Genomic DNA, 24,627 nt, shown 5'->3' with positions numbered 1-24,627 from the left:
TGTAGCTGGCTGGCAAACTGTACTCAATGAGTAGTCTTTAATGGTACTACATCTACATGGAGGGATTTAAGCAGTGGGGTACTACAAGATTCTGTCTTAGGCCCAGTACTCTTTAATATCTTCATAAATGACTTAAAGTAGATGAGGGAATAGAAAGGAACTTATCAAATTGCAAATGACACTAAGCTGGCAGGAATAGCCAACACCCCAGAAGACAAGTTCAGGATCCAAAAAGATCTTGACAGACTTGAGCAATAGGCCCTATCCAACAAAATGAAAATTAATGTGGAGAAAAGCATTTACACCTGGGCAAGAATCACTAAAGGTACAAGTACAGATTAGGTGAAACCTGGATCAAAAACAATAACTGTGAGAGGGACCTTGGAGTCCTAGTGGACGATTACTTAAATATGAGTCAGCAGTGTGCAGCAGTATCCAAAAAAGCTAATTCAACCCTTGATTGTATAAACAGAGATAGAATCAAAATCACATGAAGTGTTAGTACCGCTTTATAAAGCCTCAGTAAGGCCACATCTGTATTCCAGAATTTGAGAGATGGCCACAAAGAAGAGGGAGTCAATTTATTTTCCAAAGCATCATAGAGCAGGACAAGAAATAATGGATGGAAAGTCATCAAGGAGAGAAGCAAACTGGAATTAAGGAGAAACTTTCTAACAGTGAGGACAATTAAGTGGAACAACTTGCCTTCAGACGTTGTGCTCCATCACTGGAGGTTTTTAAGAAGAGACTGGACAGCCACTTGTCTGATAGGGTCTCCTGCTTGAGCAGGGGGCTCGACTAGAAGACCTCCAAGGTCCCTTTTCAGCTCTATTCTGATTCTTAGACATACAGTGTATTGCTTCTTTTGAAATGAATCAGTCAACATGGTTTTGGGAAAAGACTCTAAAAAACAAGGCAGAAGACTGTGTAAGTTCAACATTTAGTTCTTAATTCTATTGCCCGTCCTCTGATATACACCCCATTTGTCATTCTTCATCCTATCATAGCCATAAAATCTCCTTAGTTTCACAACCAGATCAAGGAAGGCAGAACACTTGCCCTGTGAAACAACGTCCCTGTGGTTTTGCTCATGTGGAGTTATTATAGCTCCTTTATCTATTAGCTCCTTAAGTTTCACCCTGGCGCCTTTAAACTTCTTCAATTTGCCAAAACAAAGATTTGTAAATTATAATATCACCCCAAAAAGATCATTGTCAATTAGAGTTACAAGACATGATAAGGACAAAGAATCCTTTCTGGGCTGAAGTTATTTATTTATTTTATTTCTTTGATAAACTCATTTCCTGGATTATGATAAGATTGCCAAGGTTTAACACCTCTGATTTAACTACTTTGAGGCTACTTTGGAGACACTACTTGAATTTAAAAAAACTAGCATTACCTATACAAGCCAATATATTTGGTCCGGAAGGTTAAAAAAAATCAAGTTCCAGTTTTGCAAGAAATGGGCATGCTCCTAGTTAATTGACAGTCTAACTTGCCATGAAATCCTTCATTTCCCCAACTGGACCCTGTATCTATCAGAAAACCAGACTTTTGTTGAAATTGCAGATAACTAAAAAGTTGATGTTGAGAGTTAGAGCTGTACATTGTGAAATAACATCTTCCAATTTCAGCAATACAATCTGTACTGCTTCTCCATTTGCTTGGAGGTTGGTAAACCATCAGATATTTAGAAAGCAGTGTTTCAATATTTGGGAATTCCTTGGGTCTGAATCCTGAATAGAGCCATAACTGACATGTTTTGTCAATTCAAAAAAAAAAATACAGAATCCAGTGGTGAGAGTCTGAGAATTCTTCATCCCACCCAACACATATGGAAGGGACAAAAGTGATCCAGAACAACATATATCAAAAGGGAAAAAAAAAACAAAGAGAGAGAAAGCAATTAGAGTCCAGCAAGAGGTTGAAATAAATCAGCGCTCAACCGTTAGTCAACTTTTAAAACAATAAGCAAAATGAAAAAAAATGAAGTCAAAAAGTGAGAATTAAAATTCACAAGATGAAAACAATAAGGCACATAGCTGCCACGTATTCGCTCTTGATGCTGCATGCTTAGAAAACGAAACTGCTTGACAGAAAGATGGATATGCCCCAATAACTTTTTGATCACTTCCAGTGATCAAAATTGGAATCTTCAAGACCGCAGCAGCCATCTTGAAAGGGGCAAGATACTTAATTCTTATTTTTATTGCTTGACTTCTGGTCTCTTATTAATCCTGGTATTAATCTCTGCTTATCTGGATTTTGATTGCTGGTGAGGAAGTGTTTTGGGATTATTATTTTTTTTTGTTTGTTTCTTTCTGAGCTTTTTATTCTCTCTTTTGAATGGTATGTAAATGTGGTTTATTTCTATGTGCCCACTGATGGCTGATTTGTTTGAGTGACAGGCCTCCAGGAATTCTCTAGCATCTTTGAACTTGGCTTGGTTTAGGATACTCACACTTTCCCAGTTGAAACTATGGTAAGTTTGTCCATGTGTTGTGCAGAATGGTAACAGCCAGTTTATAAATCTGTTCGAAATCTGTTCAGCGCCCTTGAAGCCAAAGTTCTACAGACCAGGACTTCTGTGAAGGAATACCTGTTGGAATGGTATTGTTGAAGAAAATAATTGTGTAACACTATGGGGAAGGGTACATGAGTATGGGCAGACATGTCTCAGTGGTGAGGGGGTGGGTGGACAGAGTTGCCCATTGGTGATTATAAAATACTTTGAGTTCCCGAAGACCTCCAGAAAGAACACCAAATTGCACAATTTTTTGCAGAAGAATTGCTTACTCAAGTGAGCCCCGTTTTCTCCAAGGAGCCATTGCAACCAAACCAGAAACTTGCAAAACTCTTTTTGTGGCGGATGAGGGAAGAACATCTTGGGAAACCCTGAAGGAAGGCTTGACATCCTTTGTGACAGCACAGTTGAATTCTCATATTTAATGTGCAAAATGCTCTCCTTCCTAAAATCAGGGCTTCTTTTTAAGGAAGACAGAGAGTGCAATTGTGTTTGCATTTACTTGGACCTGAACCCCTTTGGATTCAATATTTGTTATTTCCAAATAATAATAATAATAATAATAATAATCAGGAAAATTGAAGAAAGAGACCGAGGGACTAATTCTGGCTGCACAAGACCAAGCCTTAAGGACAAATGCATACAAAGTCAAAATTGAGAAGACAGCAACAGACAGTAAGTGCCGCCTATGCAAAGAAGCTGAAGAAACAGTGGACCACTTGGTGAGCTGTTGCAAGAAGATTGCACAAACTGATTACAAGCAGCGGCATGACAAAGTAGCAACAATGGTGCATTGGAAGATCTGCAAAAAATATCATTTGCCTGTAAGCAAAAACTGGTGGATCATAAAATAGAGAAAGTCATAGAAAATGATAAAATTAAACTGCTCTGGGACTTCAGAATTCAAACAGACAAGCACCTGCAACATAACACCCCAGACTTAACAATTGTCGATAAGAAAGACAAAAAAGTCTGGATAGTGGACGTGGCAGTGCCTGGAGATAGCAGAATAGAAGAGAAAGAACTGGAGAAGATAACAAAATACAAAGACCTACAAATAGAAATAGAAAGACTGTGGCAAAAGCAAGCAAGGGTAGTACCAATAGTCATAGGCTCCTTGGGTGCAATCCCAAAACAACTGGAGCACCACTTGAACACCATTGGCATTGACAAATTCGCTATTAGTCAATTGCAAAAGGCGGCCTTATTAGGAACTGCTTCCATCCTGCGACGATATCTGTAATACCATCAAACATCCACATCTGCCTATCCCAGGTCCTGGGTAAGGACTCGATAGGTAGACAAAATGCCAAATCCAGTCTGAACATCTGGCTGACTGTGCGATGATCGATAATAATAATAATAATAAAGTTGGAAGGGACTTTGGAGGTCATCTCGTCCAACCCCCTGCTCAGGCAGGAAACCCTATACCATTTCAGACAAACAGTTGTCCAATCTCTTCTTAAAAACTTCCAGTGTTGGAGCACTCACCGCAGGTTGTTCCACTGGTTAATTGTTCTAACTGTCAGGAAGTTTTTTTCTTAGTTCCAGGCTGCTTCTCTCCTTGATTAGTTTCCACCCGTATATGTACTCAATATGTATTCCACTCAATATGTAATTGAGCTAAATTGAAAGCAATCCAGGAGAAATCCATCTCTGAAATGCCAGAAGATGAGTATCTTCTTTTGGAGAACCTTTCCCTTGAACCTTAATTCATGGATTGGATCATGACTGGAGCTATGGTCCCCCAGGTAGTGTCTTAATGAGTAAATGAGATACTAGTGAGAAACTGAAAGCTAGTAGCCATTTCCTAAAGCTACTCTTGCTGTTGTTGTTAGTGTCCGACCCATCGCGATCCCATGGACAACGTTCCTCCAGGCCTTCCTGTCCTCAACCATCTTCTGGAGTCCATTTAAGCTCACACCAACTGCTTCAGTGACTCCATCCAGCCACCTCCTTCTCTGTCATCCCCTTCTTCTATTGCTCTCGATCTTTCCCAGCATTAGGCTCTTTTCCAGGGAGTCTTTCCTTCTCATTAGGTGGCCAAAGTCCTTGAGTTTCAACTTCAGGATCTGGCCTTCTAAAGAGCAGTCAGGGTTGACTCTACTCTTGCTTTAAGTCCAAGGGGACCATTAATACACTGGAGAGAATCTGAGCCTGGATCTCGTTCCTAGCAAGCAGTGTGCCCAAGTGACCAAATTATTTATGCTTAGTCAGTCTTCTAGCATAGTCAAAATAGCATTTTTGAGTTCTTATCGTTGTTCTCTAAAATACTAATTCTACCTTATTCTCAGGTGGCAAGAAATGGGGAGTCTTTATTTTCTTTTCTTTGTATCTGCATCCACTTGGATGAATTCCTTGTAGGTTTCCAGTAAGGTCATATGATTGAGAAACTGGAGCTGGTGTTACTTAACTCATGTTCTTTAAAAGGACGGCTAAGCCCTTTGTGCATGATCTTTATTCAGGTCCTCTTTGAACATCTGAAATTGCCAAGTGAGTGGATCCAGTTTTACTTTGTCCTTTTTCTGGTGGGTCTTTGGGGAAAACAGGAGAATGAACTTTGCTCATGAAATAGATTATATTGATAACTGCCACTACTTCCTTATAAAAGCTGATCTTTTGCCTGTGCTCTACAGCTTTGATTAATTTCAACCACTCCTGGCTTCTTAGGTCGATAAAAATCTGCTTTTTGATTACTAAGTGCTTTCCATATCTGATTCTTCATCTCTCTGGGCTTATCTCAAAATTATCTTCAGCTTTCACGGCTCTGCATCCAGCGACAGTCTAATTTGTATTGTTATCGCCTTGTTGAACTCCTTGATTTAAAACACAGCCGGCCAGCTGAAGACTTTGTTAGGAGGTCTGCTGCAAAAGAAATTGGAGTTTGCGTAACTTTTCAGAATTTCGCAGAAGAAGAGGAAAAATGAGCGTGCAGAGCTTCCTGTGCAAAACCATGCTGGTTCGGCTACATTTTGTCTATCAATCAAGGAACGAAGTGTGTCCCTCTGATCAAAATGAAGACCCTACTTGTTTTAGATTCCCGTGCTGTAATTTTTAATCAGTTTACTTTAGAGTTGGGATCATGAAGAAGGATTATAGGCAGAGGTAAAGTCCTTGGTTCAATCCCTGGTTTGGTTTGCAGTGTTATAACGGTGACCCCAAAGATCAAGTGGGCCCTGAAGAATTTCTAATATCATCTAGCCTGTAAGCCAATCAGGTCATGGTGTCATCTTCAAGGTTTATTCTTTACTTAGTGATGATCCCAACTTAGCAGCAGCAGGCAGTTAGATAACTGAGAAGTAGGACTTTGCAAATCCTTGCATGGAGGATTTGATTCAATGACGCTTCAATCAACCTTCCCTCCCAAACAGTGGTGGGATCCAGCTGGTTCACACCACTTTGGCAGAACCGGTAGCTAATTTTTTGTTGCCCAGGCCCAGAATGGACTTCCCGAAGTGGCATCCACACAGAGAACCGGTTGCTCACCTATTTGAATCTCACCACTGTTCCCAAAGTAGATTCACCAAATGAATCCATTTTGAAGCAGTGGAATCAGTGAATCAGTGTCTCCAAGACATCTGGAGAGCTTTCTCAAATACTTTAAAGATTTGATGGCTTTTCTGCTGCTTTGGACGGAATGTGGCAATTTCAGTTCCCTATGTGGAGAAAATGGAGAAGAAGCAGGTTGAATGTTGCAAGCGCATTGACAGGACACACACACACACACACACACACACACACACACACCAGATAATATGATTTATCCATTTGTTCAAGTCTCTATATCAGATTTGTATCTGGGATGACAAGACTAAGCTTGCTTCAGGCTTCCTTAGCTAAAGGATCTCTCATTCTGGTGAGAGAGAAGTTCCTAAGGGTGGGCTCCAGCATGACTCCAAACAAAATCTCGGAAGATTAAGCCTCTAGTCCTGATGGCTGATATTTAGGCTTGGATTGTTCTTCTTCCATGTTAGTCATGCCAAGACAACCAAGAACTAAGCAAACCTATCAGCATTTTACATTCAGTATGAGTTCAAGGCTGACCTGATTTTAAAACTGGTGCAGAGTTAGATATTTAATGAAGAGAAGGACGAGGGGGGACAGGATAGCAGCGTTCCAAAATCTCAGGGGTTGCCCCAAAGAAGAGGGAGTCAAGCTATTCTCCAAAGCACCAAAAGGCAGGACAAGAAGCAATGGACGGAAACTCATCAAGGAGAGAAGCAACCTAGAACTAAGGAGAAACTTCCTGACAATAAGAACAATTAACCAGTGGAACAACCTGCCTCCAGAAGCAGTGAATGCTCCAACACTGGAAGTTTTTAAGAAGAGACTGGATGGCCATTTGTCTGAAATGGTATAGGGTTTCCTGCCTGAGCAGGGGGTTAGACTAGAAGACCTCCAAGGTCCCTTCCAACTCTATTATTATTGTTGTTGCTGTTGTTTGTTATTGTTGCTATTGTTATTGTTATTATTATTATTCATTATGGGCCCAACTTTCTGAAAAGAGGAGGGCCATGTCAAAGTCTATTAAGGCTACTTGCTCAGTGCCAGTCTCTCTCTCTTTCTTTCTTTCTTTCTTTCTTTCTTTCTTTCTTTCTTTCTTTCTTTCTTTCTTTCTTTCTTTCTCTCTCTCTCTCTCTCTCTCTCTCTCTCTCTCTCCTTTCTTTCTTTCTCTCTCTCTCTTCCTTTCTCTCTTTCTCCCTCTCTTTTTCTCTTTCTTTCTTTTCTTCTCTCTCTCTCTCTCTCTCTCTCTCTCTCTCCTCTGTCTCTCCCTCTCTCTCTCTCTCTCCCCCTTGCCTGTTTCTATGGCCCCATATTTCATTATACCAGCCTGTTTCTGCAACTTTGGTATTTAAGGACAGTTCGGCCCTAGGGGCTTAGCACTATTTCATTCCTTCCACTCAGCCATCACTCAAGTGATAAAACGCCTGTCTACATTACAGATAATGTTGACCGAGTGATGGGTGGGTGAATGTAGAAGATGTTACAAATAGTGCTGCGATCCTGGAAATGGTGAAGGTTATTTTTTTTCCCAAAAAGAACTACTCTTGCCACCTATTTTGGCAATCCCCATAAAACCCATTGATAGTAGGAGCAAAGCTACAGTATTCCAGAAGGAAGGAATGTGAAGAAAAGGTAGAAAGAAGAAGGAAGTCTGTAGTCTTCTTCTGAGGCCATAGTGTCCATTCTGCCTTGTGTATCCTGAGGACCCATCAAGGTCAGTGATGAGAGGTTTCTTCCAGGAGGATCTAAGCTTTACAAATAACTAGGAAATCCTGTGATCAGAAGCCACAAAATTTGATCTGGGGTCACCTCAGAGACACAAATGGAAAGAGAAGACAGAAAAACAAATTAACAGAGTTAGCAGGGACCATGGAGGTCTTCTAGTCCAACCCCCTGCTCAGGCAGGGAATCCTATACCATTTCAGACAAATGGTTGTCCAATCTCTTGGGAAAAACCTCCAGTGTTGGAGCACCCACAACTTCTGGAGGCAAGCTGTTCCACTGATTGTTCTTACTGTTAGGAAATTTCTCCTTAGTTTTAGGCTGGCTCTTTCCTTGATTCGTTTCCATCCATTGCCTTCAGATTCTCTGGAGAACAGGTTGATCCTCTTTTATTTGTGCCAGCCCTTTATATATTGGAAGGCTGCTATCATGTCACCTCTCATCCTTCTTTTCATTAAACTAGACATACTCAATTCCTTCAGCGGTTCTTAATGTTTTAGCCTCCAGTCCCTTAATCATCTTTGTTGCTCTTCTCTGCACTCTTTCTGGAGTTTCAGATCTCTGCCCTTTCTCTGTCCTAAAAGAAACATAATGTGGAATTAATTCAAAATTTGATTGAGGGAAAACCCTTGATGGTGTCTTAGATTTGGCAAGGTCCTCCACGGGGCCTATCAACCACGCTACCTTGATTCCATTCAATTTTGGAGGGAAAATCTTCTCCCCAAACACCAACCTCTAGACTAGAGATCCAGACAACCCTTTCGTTTCTCCAAAGGAAACAGGTTACAGTGACACACTGGTCCCTTCTACTAAGAAGAAAAGGCCAGAGCTGTAGCCGTACATGCAGAATGTTGATCAAAGACAGTTTGATCATGGCTATGCATTAATGGAGATCCCAGAAGAATCATGCTACCACTGACAAGAAAACAAAAACACCACAACATCAAAAACCAGGAACATAAGCACAATGCAGACACAGTCTTGCAAGGGAGTTGGGTGGCTTTGATTTGCGACTTATTCCAAAGCTCTAATTGGTATTCTGACAAGCAGTCCCGGTATTTGACTGCAAAGAGAGATAAGGAAGTGGTGCAACAGACATATAGTTTTCTCCCAAGGCACGAATTCTTTTTTTTTTTAATTGAAAATTTTTAAATTTTACAAAACAATACAGTTCCCTTCCCCAAACCCCCCCAACCCTCCCATGCCCTCCCCCAACCTTCCCAGAGCTGAATACAGGCTTAATTAATATTTTTTCAAAAAGTCTTAAAACAAATATAAACCATAAACAAATCTAAATACATTAATTAAAGAACTTGTAAACTAGTTAACAATAATATATGTATAAAAAAAACAAAAATACAAGGAAATACGAGAAAATAGGAAGAAAGAAAAAGGAAAAAAGTCTATAAAATATCTTAAATTTTAAATATAAGTTATTGAAAAGCTAAATAATATTTTTTATATCCAACTTATATTGTATAAAGTCTATCCATTTTTTCCAGACCAAAAAATACTTCTCCTGCGATTGATCTTTCAAGAAAGCCGAAATCTTTGCCATTTCCGCCAAATAAGAAACTTTAAAAAACCACTCTTGCAAGGTAGGCAAAGATTCCTTCTTCCAACATTGCCCTACTAAGAACCTTGCCGCTGTGATTAAATTTAACATCAACCAAGGCACGAATTCTATCATCAATTAGCTACTAACAAGCACAAGTAGCTAAGGGGCACAACCCAAAAAAAATTCCATTTTTAAAAATTTCTACAGGAGAGGTAGGTGTAAAAAAGACACCTAGGAAAAAGAAAAAAAACCAAAAGAAAAACAAAGAAGGCACCTATGGAAAAGACACCTGTGAAACAGGCATAGGATCAAAATCACATGAAGTCTTAGTACCACTTTGTAAAGCCGTAGTAAGGCCACACTGGAATACCTGCATCCAGTTTGGGTCACCACATTACAAAAAAGATGTTGCGACTTTGGGAAAAAAAAAAAGTGCAACGAAGAGAACTAAGATGATTAAAGGCCTGGAGGCTAAAATATATGAAGAACGATTGCAGGAACTGGGTATGGCTAGTCAAGAGAAGACAAGGAACAGGGATGGCATGATAGTAGTATTCCAGTATTTGAGAGGTTGCCACAAAGAGGAGAGGGTCACCCTATATTCCAAAGCACCACAAAGCAGGACAAGAAATAATGGATGGACAGGAGAGAAGCAGCCTGGAATTAAGGAGAAACTTCCTAACAAGGAGGACAATTAACCAGTGGAACAGCTTGCCTCCAGAAGTTGTGGGTGCTTCATCACTGGAGGTCTTTAAGAAGAGACTGGACAGTCACTTGTCTGGAATGGTATAGGGTCTCGTCCTTAAATGGGGGTTGGACTAGAAGATCTCCAAGGTTCCTTCCAGCTCTATTCTGATTGATGGCAATAAGAAAGTATAGGATTATGTAACAAATTCAACCTGGGTTCACTTCCCAACACTCCAGTTTGTAAAAAAAAAAAAAAAAAAAGAGAAAAAGTTAACTGCTTGGATGCATCTTTTTTTAAAAGTTTTTTTTATTTATAATACAGTTAAAACAAAGTGGACATACCGTAACATTCCAGGATAAATATTTCTAACAAATTGTTCCTCTTCTTACATACAGTTCTTTATCTCTCTATATACCGTACTTTCTGGTGTATAGGACAACTTTTTGAAGCGTTGAAATTGGTGCCAAAGTCAGGAGTCGTCTTATACACTGAGTCATCTTATATGCCGGAAATAATGGTAGTTTCTGGCATATAAGACGACTCTCTAGGCATGCAACTTGGTGCCAAAGTCAGGGGTTGTCTTATACTCCGGGTCACCTTATACGCCGGAATATACGGTATATATATATTTTTCTATACAATATCTAATTTATTTCTCTATTTACTAACCTAAAATTATGTGTATTTCTATCTTAACAGTAGACTATAATCCAGACAGTCCTCCTTGATTCACACCAGTAGTAGAATTTGTCCCAGATTTCACAGTAATCTGATTCAGTCTTGTCCTTCAGTTCCATTGTGAGCCTGTCCATATCGGCACACGATAATATTTTGCATAGTATCTCTTCCTCTGCTGGGGTTTCTTTATTCCTCCAATTTTGTGCATACGCCAATCTAGCAGCAGCGAGGATGTGTAGCATCAGACAGAATATCCCTTTGTCATATTTCTGTATAGTTCTGCCCAATAGGAAAAGTTCTGGTTTTAACTCTACCTCTATCGTTAATATTTCTTCCAGCCATTTTTTTTAATCTTATTTGCTTGGATGCATCTTATTTGAGATATTTATTTTTACTCTGCCTTCCAGAGCTGATCAAGTAGAATTAGGTTGCCCTAAAATGTTATATTTCTATCTCAGGTGGAAACCTCTCTTTGCGTGTCGAACTGTCAACTTAGATCGGCTGAGAGCTGAATCTGACATGTCCTATACCCCCATATTTTTACTTATTTCTCCTTCACACTTTTTTTCCCCTCCAGGTCCTTAGCAATGCTCGTGGTCCTGCTCTTTTGTGCTTTTGCATCAGCAGTGTCGTCAGTATCCACCCCAGCACCAAAACAAGAAGTGCACAGCTGGAATGCGTGTTCCTTGGTGGTGTGTGGACCAGCTGAGAAAGGGATACCAGGACGGGACGGCCGAGATGGAATTCAAGGATTAAAAGGGGAAAAGGGAGAACAAGGTCTGGAATTCATGCCTTTCTGGTGTTGTTTAATTCTCTTTTTTTTTTTGGAGGGGGGGGGTTCAGCTTTGTGGACATGCATTAAAAGAGGTATTTTTTTTTCCTCTTGCATTTTTCTCCAGTGTATTTGCTCCATTGGGGGAGTGAAGTGTATGCCCATGGAATCAAAAATTCTCTTTTCTACTGATTCTTCCCTTTGTTCACTTGTTCCTGTCACTCTCTCTCCAGTTGGCTCTTAATAGGCAGAAAGAAAGAAAACTCATCAATGCGCTGATGATGTTAACTAGTTCGGTAATGAAACATCTACAAGGAAATCAACCAAGCTCAGAGAGCACCTAGGGCCGACTCCACAAAAACCCAGGACAGAAATTTGTACCAATTACTTGAAAGATTATATAATAATAATAATAATAATAATAATAATAATAATAATAATAGTAGTAGTAGTAGTAGTAGTAGTAGTAGTAGTAGTAGTAGTAGTAGTAGTACATGGCAGTGCCTGGAGACAGCTGAATAGACGAGAAAGAACTGGAGAAGATAACAAAATAAAAAGACCTACAAATAGAAATAGAAAGACTGTGGCAAAAGCAAGCAAGGGTAGTACCAATAGTCATAGGCGCCTTGGGTGCAATCCCAAAACAACTGGAGCACCACTTGAACACCATTGGCATTGACAAATTCGCTATTAGTCAATTGCAAAAGGCGGCCTTACTAGGAACTGCTTCCATCCTGCGATGATATCTGTAATACCATCAAACATCCACATCTACCTATCCCAGTTCCTGGGTAAGGACTTGATAGGTAGACAAAATGCCAAATCCAGTCTGAACATCTGGCTGACTGTGCGATGATCCATAATAGCAAAGTTGGAAGGGACCATGGAGGTCTTTTAGTCCAACCCCCTGCTCAGGCAGGAACCCTATACCATTTCGGACAAATGGCTGTCCAGTCTCTTCTTAAAAACTTCCAGTGTTGGAGCATTCACCACTTCTGAAGACAAGGAGTTCCACTGGTTAATTGTTCTAACTGTCAGGAAGTTTCTCCTTAGTTCTAGGTTGCTTCTCTCCTTGATTAGTTTCCACCCGTATATGTACTCAATATGTATTCCACTCAATATGTAATTGAGCTAAGGACCACAGAAAATTAGAATGGGATTTGTAGGTTAGCACCGCCCTTTTCTAGTCCTCGGGAGTCCTTTGTACCAATGTTCTGACAGCTGCTTGTGACTCTGTGTTATAAGTAAAATGAGCTCAGTGCCATGTGTAGTAACTTCAATTTGGGTAGAGAGTAGAATTTACAAATCAGCTCTGCCCTGATTTTCTTCAGAAGTCAGTTTGGAGGAGAATGGAACAGAAGGTAACTCTGGATTATATGGAAGATCTTTCTTTGTATTTAGGGGAACATGGATATAGTTTCCCATCGGGTTTCTGGCTGAACATGCAGAGATCGGGAAGAATAGAAGGCATCTGAATTTATCCACATATTTCATCAAATGGATTAAACAGATCTTTAATCTCAGAGTTTGACCCAAAAGATTTGTATTGTTAATCCCTGTTTCAATCTTGACAGGAAGGAAGGAAGGAAGGAAGGAAGGAAGGAAGGAAGGAAGGAAGGAAGGAGGGAGGGAGGGAGGGAGGGAGGGAGGGAGGGAGGGAGGAAGGGAGGGAGGGAGGGATGAAGAAAGGAAAGGAAAGGAAAGGAAAGAAAAGGAAAAAAGAGTGGGAGGGAGGGAGGAAGGAAGGAAGAAAGGAAGAAAGAAAGAAAGAAAGAAAGAAAGAAAGAAAGAAAGAAAGAAAGAAAGAAAAGAGAAAAGAGGGGGAGGGAGGAAGGGAGGAAGGGAGGCCTACTTACATTGACTCTATTTATATTTCTTTCTACCTCATGTCATCAACTATGCTTTATGTACAAATTTAAAACATTTCCCTCACCTTACCAAGTATCTTGCTTTCTAGCTGTGGTCAACAATAGGGTGCAAACACACAAGAGTTAAAGAAAAAAAGATAATAGAATACATCTGCTGTTTGCAAGCCCGATAGATCAAGTCTTACAAATCAAAGTGAAGGGAGCATCAGGACTTGAAGTTACCCACTGGTGGAGAGCATCAAGATGGTCAAGTAACGACCCCTCAGAAAGTTCAGAGCTTTCCTTGGTTTCATCGGTTTATCAAATCTTTATGTAAATTATGTAATACCGGCTGGTGTGTCCCATATTTATAATTTAGCTTTGGGCACCTGTTATGCAGCTCTCTATTTGGTGAGTCATTTCTTCACTTTTGAAGTTGGGTAACTTGAAGGAAACTGAGAATACTGAGAAGCCAGCAAAGATTTATCAGAGGAGGGTATTAAAAGTCTAAGATGACCACCTTCCTATTTTGGAGAACTTTCTTAAATTTCCAAGTAGGTTAAGATAATTCAGGAAGTAATTTGAGTAGACCTTTCTTGAAGGCCGTTGAGCTTCACTTAGTATAATCTCTCTCATGGCTTAAGAACCCTGAGCTTCTCCTCAATACATTTTTTTTAAAAAAACTCCTATTATGATTAGTCAAAATAATCTTTGTTGCCTGGGAATTGTTGGAACTGAAGTCCAACATACCAAGAACACAGCTTGTGGGGAAAAAAGCCAGGATAATCATGACTTTAAACATGGAAGTGAACAAAGCTCAGTTGATGAAGGAAGGTGGATGGGACCCCATGACTTGCATGAATCAATTTTCAGAGCTGCTTTTCAAATATTATTAATTTAGCAAGAATTGTGAACTAGACTTTTATTTAAATTAGGTTTAAATCAGATTGAGATGTGCCCAAGGCGCCTATTCCTATTGGATACTACTTTTAGTTTCTTTGGGCCAATCTATGGAGGTTCTCCATCATCCATGTCATGGTTGTCCCAAAGGTGCTTTTTCAGGAGGCAACTGGACTTTCTTGTTTTTCTTTGAAGACGTTTCAATTCTCACCCAAGAAGATTCTTCACCTCTGACTGGATGGTGGGGAATGGAAGGATTTATACTCCTTGCAGATGGCTGGTCATTTGCATTCTTTTAGAGAGCCGTTGAGGCCGCTTGGAGGTCTACCTTTGTCCTCAGGGTCACCTGAGTAGTGCAAATGGGTGTGGAGCCTTCTTGGTTGTAGGATGTTTTCTGTCCCTTCATCATTGAAGACAGGCCGAGACTGCTGGGGATGAGTCTGTGTTGTCTCCATCTCAAACAGAAGCGCAAATGGTTCCTGGAGTCTGCCATATTTTCTGGAAATGCGTTCATCCTCCCGCACTCTTTGCAGGGCATTCATCTCAAAGTGCATAGCTCAATGTCTATGGAGGTTCTCAGTCCTCCAAATCCTGATTGTCGCAAAGGTGATTTTTCAGGAGGCAACTGGACTTCCTTGTTTTTCTTTAAAGATATTTTGCTTCTTATCCAAGAAGCTTCTTCAGCTCTGACTGGACGGTGGAGAATGGATGGATTTATATTCCTTGCAGACAGCTGGTCGTTTGCCTTCTTTTAGAATTTGCCACAGTCATTCTAATTTCTGTTTGCAGACCTTTGTATTTTTTTTAATCTTCTCCAGCTCTTTTTTCTTCTGCTGTCTTCAGGTACTGCCACATCCACTATCCAGACTAGGCTGAAGACTGCTGTAAGAGAGCCCATCCACCTTTCTGCTGACCTTCCTCTTTTTCTCTCTCCTTATACCAGTGTTTCTCAACCTTGACAATTTTAAGCCATGTGGACTTCAACTCCCAGAATTCCACAGCCAGCAAAGCTGGCTGTGGAATTCTGGGAGTTGAAGTCCACATGCCTTAAAATTGTCAAGTTGAGAAACACCGCCTTATACCTTTCAGGCCTAAGAGCTTTCTCCACAGAGCTGGGTCTTTGCATCATGTATCCAAAGCGGGATAATTTGAGCTCAATCACATGTGCCCCTAGTTAGAACCCTGGGGTGATTAGAGAAGTGGGGCAAATGGATTTGATAGTTAGGCTTACTCTGTACAGGGCTAATCACTTTAAATTTCTCATGGGCCACATAGATTTGCATGCCTTTTTCCAAAAGCACTCAACATCAGCTAATTACTAATCCTTGCTTCCATTTGTTTAAAGGACTGTTAGGCCCAAAAGGAAGCCTGGGTCCTCCAGGGAAGATGGGGCCAGCTGGACCAGCAGGACAAAAAGGGTCTCAGGGGAATCCTGGAACAAAAGGCGATGCTGGACAAATAGGTAAGATGCATCCGAGGTCACGTGTCAATATCCAGCTTGGGGATCCAAATAAAAGTCCAGGTTCATTCTGTTTCTGAAAATTTTTACTGTTTATTGAATGCACAGCATGGTAAAGTCAAAGCAAAACTAACTTTGAGGTTGCCAGACACCAGCTCATAGAATTAAACAATAATTTCTCTGGCCCAACCCCCCCTCCTCTCATGTAGTTCATGTAAACAATTTCACTTTGTTATGGGAACCGTCTGCTTCTTCTCCACACCTGCTGCGGTGTCCTTGGAAAGCTTTCAGGATGTCATAGTCTTTAGTGGAATCGTAGAGGATTCGTTTCTCCATCTAACCCATTCTAAAGCAACACATTCCCCCTCCCTTACTCTAATGGAAAGTTGAAATGAAGAGGCATGTAGCTGCCCAAGTTTTGTTCTTGACGTCACTTTTATGGTTTCCAGTTTTCCCAGTTGTTAAATGAGGCATCCAACACACCCAATTTGACAAACTTTTTTTTTTGCCACATTTGTTAAAGTGAATCCAACTTCCCTCATTGACTTTGCTTGTCAGAAGCCAGCTGGAAGGTCACAAATTGCAATCAGCTGACCACAGAATGCTGCACCCCAAATCATGACCATGTGATGATGTGGGTGGTACGATGGTTGTACCTTTGAGGACAGGTCATGACTCCCTTTTATTGGTGCCATCATAACCTTGAACCATGGTTAAACAAATGTTTGTAAATTGACAGTACACGACCTGTATCATCATGTACCATTGAGCTATCTAATCAAGGCTTACTGACAGCCAGCTTCATTGCTCAGAGATATGTCTGGTCTGCATCTCCAATACTGTAGTTTACTGTAGAATAGAATAGAATAGAATAGAATAGAATAGAATAGAATAGAATAGAATAGGACAGGACAGGACAGGACAGGACAGGACAGGACAGGATAGGATAGGATAGGATAGGATAGGATAATAGAACAGAGTAGAGTAGAGTAGAGTAGAGTCAAACAGAATAGAATAGAATAGAATAGAATAGAATAGAATAGAATAGAATAGAATAGAATAGAATAGAATAGAATAGAATAACAGAGTTGGAAGAGACCTTGGGGGGTCTTCTAGTCCAACCCCTTACTCAGGCAAGAAACCCTATACCATTTCAGACAAATGGTTGTCTAATCTCTTCTTAAAAGCTTTCAATGCTGGAACAAGTTGTTCCACTGGTTGATTGTTCTCCCCATCAGGAAATTTCTCCTTAATTCCAGGTTACTTCTCTCCTTGATCAGTTTCCATCCCTTGCTTCTCATCCTGCTTTCAGGTGCTGTGGAAAATAGCTTGACTCCCTCTTCTTTGGGGCAGCCCCTGAGATATTGGAACCCTGCTATCATGTCATTCTATATCCTGTAGCTCTGGGTTGGACACAATAGATCACTGTTCTCCCTAATACATTGCTCTCTCTTTTCTAACATTTATTTCCTTTGACCAGGACCACGTGGGATTCAGGGTTTGCAAGGTCCTTCTGGAAATGTGGGCCCTTCTGGACCGAAAGGTAACATTGGCCCACAAGGTGAGAAAGGTGTCAAAGGAGAAATGGGTAAGTGTGTTTAATTAAGAGAGACTGAGTTCCTTCTACTGATGCTCCAGAATTGGATTAAAAAATAATGATCAAAGAAGAGTGTAACAAGGTGTTCGATGGATCGATGAGGGGGGGGGCTGTATTCTTTCAAACATCAATTAAGAGATCATTGGCAGTCCATCTGTAATGTCCCAAAGGGATCTCCTTTTCAAGGAGGTTGGAAAGATCCGTGAGTTTATCGAAGCTACTGAGCAAGGTCAAAGCGGTTTTCCAAATTCTGTCTTCAAACCTTCTTCGGGGGTTGGTATATCTGGCAAAAATAAAAATAAAAATAGCACTATGCTTTCTCTCCTATGCATCTACAGCTATCGGATCCCGAGCCTAGATTTGAATTTGCATAGGCTTGTAATTGTAATAAATAAATTCTTAAACAAATAGAGAGCTAGATCAAGCATCCAAGAATTTGTGGGGGGGCCGGCACAAAACACTAAGAAAACAGAAGATTTGCTAGGAGGCAGCTCACATCAACGTCAGATGCAAGAAATTGTAGAGTTTCTGTTTTTCTACGGTTCTGATCGGTTTTGTTGCAATGCCATGATGAATCTGGGGGGCATGAATTGAGAAGTATCAGATTCATTTTATGAAAAAAAAAATGGATTAGATTAGGAGGCTACCTGCCCTAGTCTTTTATTGGGCATTAACAAAGCAAAACTCAAAACCAAAAATGACGTTCTTGTTTTGTCATCTTTATTTTTGCAAAGCACCTGTCTTGTTTTGAATGTTTTTTTTCCCATCTTCAATATTGCTGTAGGTCTCAAAGGAGCCCTTGGTCCTCCAGGACCCCAAGGCAAAATAGGTGCCCCTGGACCAGCTGGGGCCAAAGGATCAATGGGCGAAAAGGGAGCAAAAGGAGACCGGGGTGTCCAAGGTAAGTCAAGAGTTGTGCCACATTGAACTTCAAGCATTGCTTTGGCTGAAAAACATCTTTTTGCAGGACCCTTGGGTTGATTTGATTGGCAAATAGGTTGTTTGTCCTACTCTCGGCTTCTGAAAGTGGCAGGAGACAAGAGGGGAGGGGGCTTTGAAGTGAAGATAAAAGGAAAGAAGAAGTTAGAGAACAAAAAAGGGGAGGGTAGAAGGAGCAAACAGGGGCAGGAAGCAAAGTCTTGGGAAAGTTTTTCCATTCTTGCAAAACCAGGAAAGAGAAATAGATGTTTTAGCTAAGAAGAAAAGAAAGAAAGAAAGAAAGAAAGAAAGAAAGAAAGAAAGAAAGAAAGAAAGAAAGAAAGAAAGGGGGGAAGGAAGGAGGGAGGAAGGGAGGGAGAGGGAGGGAGAAAGAAAGAAAGAAAAGAAAGAAAGAAAGAAAGAAAGAAAGAAAGAAAGAAAGAAAGAAAGAAAGAAAGAAAGAAAATGTATTTCTCCAGACATGAATGCCACAACTCTACCCCAAAATTAAGAGATTACAGGGTTGTAAAAAGGGAGGTTTCATTCATTCATTCATTCATTCATTCATTCATTCATTCATTCATTTTAATCAAGAATGGGGTAGGGAGACAAACCAAATGCCTAGTGATTGTCATCCAGGTTTCTTGACCAGATTGTAGAAGCACTTGTCCTTGGCTGCTTCTTGACAAGTTTTTTTTCTCCCCGTCCCAACTCTCTAGTCTGCAATCCTGGTCTTCCTTCATGGTCTTCCACCCAGCCCCTAAACACGTCCAGTCTAGGACCAGTTAGCAAGGAGCTCCCTACATCTTTGTGCTCCATCTCACAATCCTCTGCAGTTTTGCAGATCAGGTCTAGGAAACCCAGAGCAATAACAGTGCTTGAGGGTCTGCTGCCATATGCAGTTTGGTCCATAATTAGTTTTCCTGTGAGATACCAGATGCTGGAGCCCCATTGGTGCTTTGTGACCCTAATCCTGCAGCCTGGGAAATGAGCTCTCATCTAAGAATGAGGTTGGCTTCAGCTCCTTCTCTTTGCTCTTTTTCTGATTGGACACCTGCTTGTTTATTTATTTATTTTTGTTTTAAGCAAATTGGCCAAGTTAGAGGTGGAACCATCAAAAAAACCCCTTAATTGAATTCCACCTAATTTGGCCACAGCAAACCAATTCTAAGAAGTCAAGGAGCTACCTTAAGGTGCCCATGCATTCATCAGGGGTTGAGTTGGAGATTGAAGAGGACTATATTTTCGAGTTGTAGCAGATGGCAGCAGATTGGCTGATCTCAAAAAGCTAAGCCAAGTCAGGGCCAATTAGCAGTTGGATAGCATCCACCAGGACATCCCTAGTCCGCAGACTGAACTGAGAAGTTGGAAACCATCCCAGCAGGTGGCGGAGAAACTACATCAATATCTTTGTTGAGAAAGATGCAATAAGAATTGAGCTTGACTCAAAGAAGACTTAGTCCAAAGAAAGTTACGCTTCCACCCCCATCATGTGTTCTTTAGAAATGTATCTCACCTTATGGTTTTTTAAGATCTGGATTGTTTCAATAATCAATTGAGTGTTTTAAATTAGTGGGTGATGTTTTTGTATGATAATATAGATGTGGTAAGGCATGATAATCAATTGGATGAAATTTGAAATTTGCTTAACGAACTGAAATGATTTAAAGCTTAATATTATTTTGTCACTTTAATTATATAATGGATTAAAGGTAATTTAGAAGAAGAATGTATTTTTTAGAATGATAGATTTATTTGTATGAAAATTATTATGCAATGGAATGAAGAAAATTGAAGAGATGTTTTAGATTTGGATTGAATTAATCATTAATTGAGTTAATTTAACAAGATGATGTGTTTGTTTGATGACATGGATGTCAGTAGTTGTGATAATTAACTGGATGTAATTTGAAGTCTGTCCAATGGATTGAAATGATTTGAGATCTGACATTATTCTGTCAGCTTAAAGAGATTGATTAATTGAGGGATTAGGTATGTACAGGATAGATCAATATTTTATTTTAAATAGGGGATATTACTGGAAGAAGAAATAAATAAGATGTATGTTAAAATTAAGGAACTGGAATATATTTGGAAGGGAAACCTGAATTGATAATGTTTTTATTTAAAGTTATTTTGATTACGGTATTTTAAATTCATAAAGCTTTAAAAGGTTCAGGTTGAATAAATTTAAGCTAGAATTGGATTATTTTAAATATACTATGCTATTTGAGGGGAAAAGAGAGGGAATATTTGATGTATTAATTGTACTATATATATATGTGTGTGTGTGTGTGTGTGTGTGTGTGTGTGTGTGTGTGTGTTTTCTGAGGCTTTTGTGGGTGTTTGTATGTAGTTCTTTAGTTATTCAGGTTTTCTCCTGCGTATAAACTGCCAAGACACTTCCAATTTTACGCAGGAGAAAACCCGAATAACCCAAAAACTATATATATATATATATATATAGTTTTTTTTAACTGTTATGTAAATTTATGCACATACTCCCCCTTCTCATTTAGCCCTTTGCTCTGATGATGTTAACAAGTTGCTAATCTTACATCCCAAAATTTGCATAAAAATACGACTCCTGGGCATGTCTATGGTACAAATAAAACACGAACACCAGGAGAGTATAAATATAAAAATATACTTTACTAAAAGCTGCCAAGCTTTCGTTTGGAAACTCCAAACATCATCAGGGCCATATATAACCATCACCATGATGGTTATATATATATGTTTTCTGAGGCTTGGCTTCTCCTGCTTCGAGGAGCAAAGCACGAAGCACGAAGCTGAAAACACCAGCCTGAAGATGACGAATGGGACTTCATTGAAACGTCGCCAAGACACTTCCAATTTTACGCGGGAGAAAACCCGAACAACCAAAGACCTATATACAAATACCCGCGAAAACCTCAGAAAACATATATATATATATATCTATATATATATATATATATATATATATATATATATATATATATATATATATGTTTTCTTTTTGGATGTTTGATTACCCCACCACCACGGTGTGTCCTGAGTACTTTGTCTTAAGAATTAAAAAACCCAATAAAATTTGTTTTTTTTTAAAAAAATGTATCCCACCTTCAATAACTTGCTGATCTGCTCTCTCCCAACAGGACTGCAAGGACCACCAGGTCCTCTAGGGCCAAAGGGAAACCCTGGCTCTCCTGGACCCAAAGGAGAGAGGGGTACCATGGGTGAAAAGGGAACAAAGGGTGATAGTGGCCTCTCAGGTGAGTGAGTTGAATGTTGCTTCCTTGTTGTGAAGTTTCAATTAACCACCTTCAGGAGAACATCTCAAGTCTGTCCTTTTCATGTCATTGTGACTTCCTTCCGGTGCCCTTTTTAGCAGGGATGCGGTTAATATTTCTGATCAACCCATCGGATGTTTCCATCAACCTTTGGTCAATGTATTAGTTGGTAATGGGGTGGCGGGGTCCACACATATTTTCAGCAAGGAAAAGGCACATGGGAAAGGAAGTCAGTGTTTGGATGAGTCAACGGCTGTCAGGTGCAAAGGATCAGGTCCATATGCTGAACTGAAGTTCAAAAAAGACTTATGCCCAAGAATCTAGTAAACTAAAATTCAATGCTAAATTGGCACCAGCTAAAGGTCAATGGAATTCAATAGCCATTGGACTTAGACCATTTGTGGCAATGTAATGACTCTGCTGCTGATGCATTTAACTCCACCTCTCAGTTCTGCCTGCTCTTCTCCTATGTTGGTTTTATGCCAGTGTCTTCCTATTCATGATGCTACGGTCCAACGTCTTGCAGACTGTGATCATCTTGTTCTCTCTTAGAGGTCAATCTTTTGAAGACCAAAGTTAGCAGCCTGGAAGGACAGCTGAAAGCTCTGCAAGCCAGCTTTGCCAAGTACCAGAAAGGTAAAAATGATGTGCAGAATACACAAATCCCTCTGGAGGAGTTTGATCTCCCAGTAAAGAGCTGATGGGTTAGGCGAACCAGGCATATCGGCAGGTGCACTGCAGCAGCACCCATAAGCCCCAGACTGTGGTAGAAAGCTTGACAGCAGGTGCTAGTAGTTGGGAAGGTACTGCTGCCCCATACTTGAAAATTGTTCACTGAGTTGAAGATGCTCGACCGCTTTAATTACTGGGGTTGTTTTCAGAGTGAAAGGGACACTTGGTTTCAAAGAAAGTTCACGAGAAGCTTCCAGGTTGTTTCGCGGAGCAAGGATGCCCTTCAAGAGAGTCTCTTGCATTTTCAGCAAGTAGAAGAAAAAAATGGGCAAAGTAAAACAACACAACTAGGAGAACTGCATTATCTCCAAGGCCCTGCCAGGTTTTTACATTTATCCCTATTAGTGCATATATTGTATGTGCATCCCAAAGATGCTTTTTCACGAGGCAACTGGACTTTCTTGTTTTTCTTTGAAGACGTTTCGCTTCTCATCCAAGAAGCTTCTTCAGCTCTGACTGGATGGTGGGGAATGGAAAGATTGATATTCCTTGCAGACAGCTGGTCATTTGCCTTCTTTTAGAGAATCATTGAGGCCACTCGGAGGTTTACCTGCGTCCTCAGGGTCACCTGAATGGTGAAAATGGGTGTGAGGTCTTCTTGGCTGCAGGATGTTTTCTGCTCTGGGTCCCTTCCCCATTGAAGACAGGCGCAGGCTGTTAGGGAAGAGTCTGTGTTGTCTGCATCTCAAACTGAAGCGCAAATGGTTCCTGTAGTCTGTACTACAGGACTTCCCCACTATCCAGGCAGAGCTGAAGAAGTTTCTTGGATGAGAAGCGAAATGTCTTCAAAAGAAAAACAAGAAAGTCCAGTTGCCTCCTGGTTGACCTTTGGGACAACTAGGACCTGGGATGACTGAGAACCTCCACAGATACTCTATGTGTACTTACCCTAATGTATAACCACAGTGAACGAAATGAATTTGTAAGGAGACTGCAAAGCTGCTTTCCGGGAAAATAATCCTAGTATTTACAAAGATTTACACACAGTTAAAAAAAAAAGCTAATTTTATTTTATTTTTTTTTATTTTTATTTCACACTGCTCAGTGGCCAATCTCTCTTAGATTTTATTTTATTTATTTTGATAAAACGTTCTGCAGTTTTTGGTATGGTTTGGATGTATCTCCCATCCTTGCCATGTTTGTTTAATTTTAAGTTGATGTCAATGTTAATATTTATTGTTTTAATGTATTCTCTGCATTTGCTGCCTTTAATTGGTTGTAAGCCATGTAGAGGTGCCTCTAGCCATGATGGGCAGGATATCCATATAATAACTATGGGTCCATCGTATTTCTGGACAAACCACCAGGGATTTTCCAACACTAGGATGATTGGGAAAATGACATATTGCTAACAGCAGTATTTGATGAGCCGTCACTCTCTTCCTATAGCAGGTTGACCTTGCCTCAATTTACATCAGTGTAATCATTTACTACACAATGACTGGTGTTGACTCTGACCTAAGAATGCACCCCCTTTTTTTTTGTTCATTCTAGTTGCCATGTTCCCAGGGGGACGCAGCGTGGGCAACAAAGTGTTCATAACCAACAGCTACGAAGGCAACTTCGAGGACTTGAGACTCAAGTGTGCGCAGGCCGGAGGGCTGCTCGCGACCCCGAGGAACGTTGCGGAGAACGATGCCATCCAAAAGATTGCAGTGATGTACAACAAAGGGATCTTCCTTGGCATAACTGACTTAAAGACCGAAGGGACATTTAAGTACCTGAATGATCAGCCCATCACTTACTCCAACTGGTTGCAAGGGGAGCCCAATAATAACCAGGGCAAGGAGAATTGTGTGGAAATGTTCTCCAATGGAAAATGGAATGACAAATCCTGCGGAGAGAAAAGGCTACTGGTCTGCGAATTTTAGACCATCTGTCAGGACACTGTTTAGATCGGGGGGGGGGGGTCTTCAAGCTCGGCCCTTTTATGACTCGTGAACTTCAAATCCCAGAATTCCTCAGCCAGTGTGAGCCGTAAAAGAGCCGAATTTGAAGACCCTCCAATTTAGATCCAGGGAGGCTGTGAAGTTTTAATACCATGCTTGCTTTTTATCTTTAGGCATTAAATAAATCATGACTTTAGCTAATCCTCCCTAAATCCTAGTGAGGGGGAACTGTTGATTTCATGTATAACATTAAAGTAACCATCAAGCACAGTTCACAGGTACAGGGTACTTTCCACCTCATGATTGTTAATTAATTAATCAGACTACAGCTGGAAGGGACTTTGGAGGTCTTCTAGTCCAGCCCCCTGCTCAAGCAGGAGACCCTATACCATTTCAGAGAAGTGGCTGTCCAGCCTGGTCTTAAAAACCTCCAGTGATGAAGCACCCACAACTTCTGAAGGCTAGCTGTTCCACTGGTAATTATTCCACTGGTTAATTATTCTAACTGTCAGGAAGTTTCTCCTTAGTTCTAGGTTGCTTCTCTCCTTGATTAGTTTCCAT

General features: G+C 40.4%; 1 protein-coding gene and 1 long non-coding RNA gene across 3 annotated transcripts; one reads left to right on the top strand and one right to left on the bottom strand.

The window, feature by feature from the left end:
- Positions 1-719: 719 nt before the first annotated feature.
- On the bottom strand, positions 720-4,471 carry LOC120306769. Its single transcript, XR_005556382.1, has 3 exons — positions 4,019-4,471; positions 2,465-2,602; positions 720-903 (listed from the first exon to the last, which is right to left on the bottom strand). It is a non-coding gene; the product is annotated as an uncharacterized LOC120306769 (long non-coding RNA).
- Positions 4,472-4,872: 401 nt separating this feature from the next.
- Positions 4,873-24,336, top strand: LOC120306823 (pulmonary surfactant-associated protein D-like). 2 transcript variants are annotated; one of them, XM_039340739.1, is made up of 8 exons: positions 4,873-5,020; positions 11,255-11,454; positions 15,542-15,658; positions 17,136-17,243; positions 18,037-18,153; positions 21,311-21,427; positions 21,998-22,081; positions 23,672-24,336. In XM_039340739.1, the coding sequence occupies exons 2-8, from the start codon at positions 11,265-11,267 to the stop codon at positions 24,046-24,048; spliced, it is 1,110 nt and encodes a 369-aa protein (XP_039196673.1). In that variant the 5' UTR covers positions 4,873-5,020; positions 11,255-11,264; the 3' UTR covers positions 24,049-24,336. The 2 variants fall into 2 exon arrangements, with proteins under 2 accessions (XP_039196673.1, XP_039196674.1); XM_039340740.1 differs by lacking the exon at positions 4,873-5,020 and adding an exon at positions 9,274-9,351.
- The last annotated feature ends 291 nt before the right edge of the window (positions 24,337-24,627 follow it).

The sequence above is a fragment of the Crotalus tigris genome, unplaced genomic scaffold (assembly GCF_016545835.1).
Source record: "Crotalus tigris isolate CLP2741 ecotype Arizona unplaced genomic scaffold, ASM1654583v1 scf7180000017753.6788120, whole genome shotgun sequence".
Classification (NCBI taxonomy): Eukaryota; Metazoa; Chordata; class Lepidosauria; order Squamata; family Viperidae; genus Crotalus; species Crotalus tigris.
This window is presented reverse-complemented; position numbering and strand designations above follow the sequence as displayed.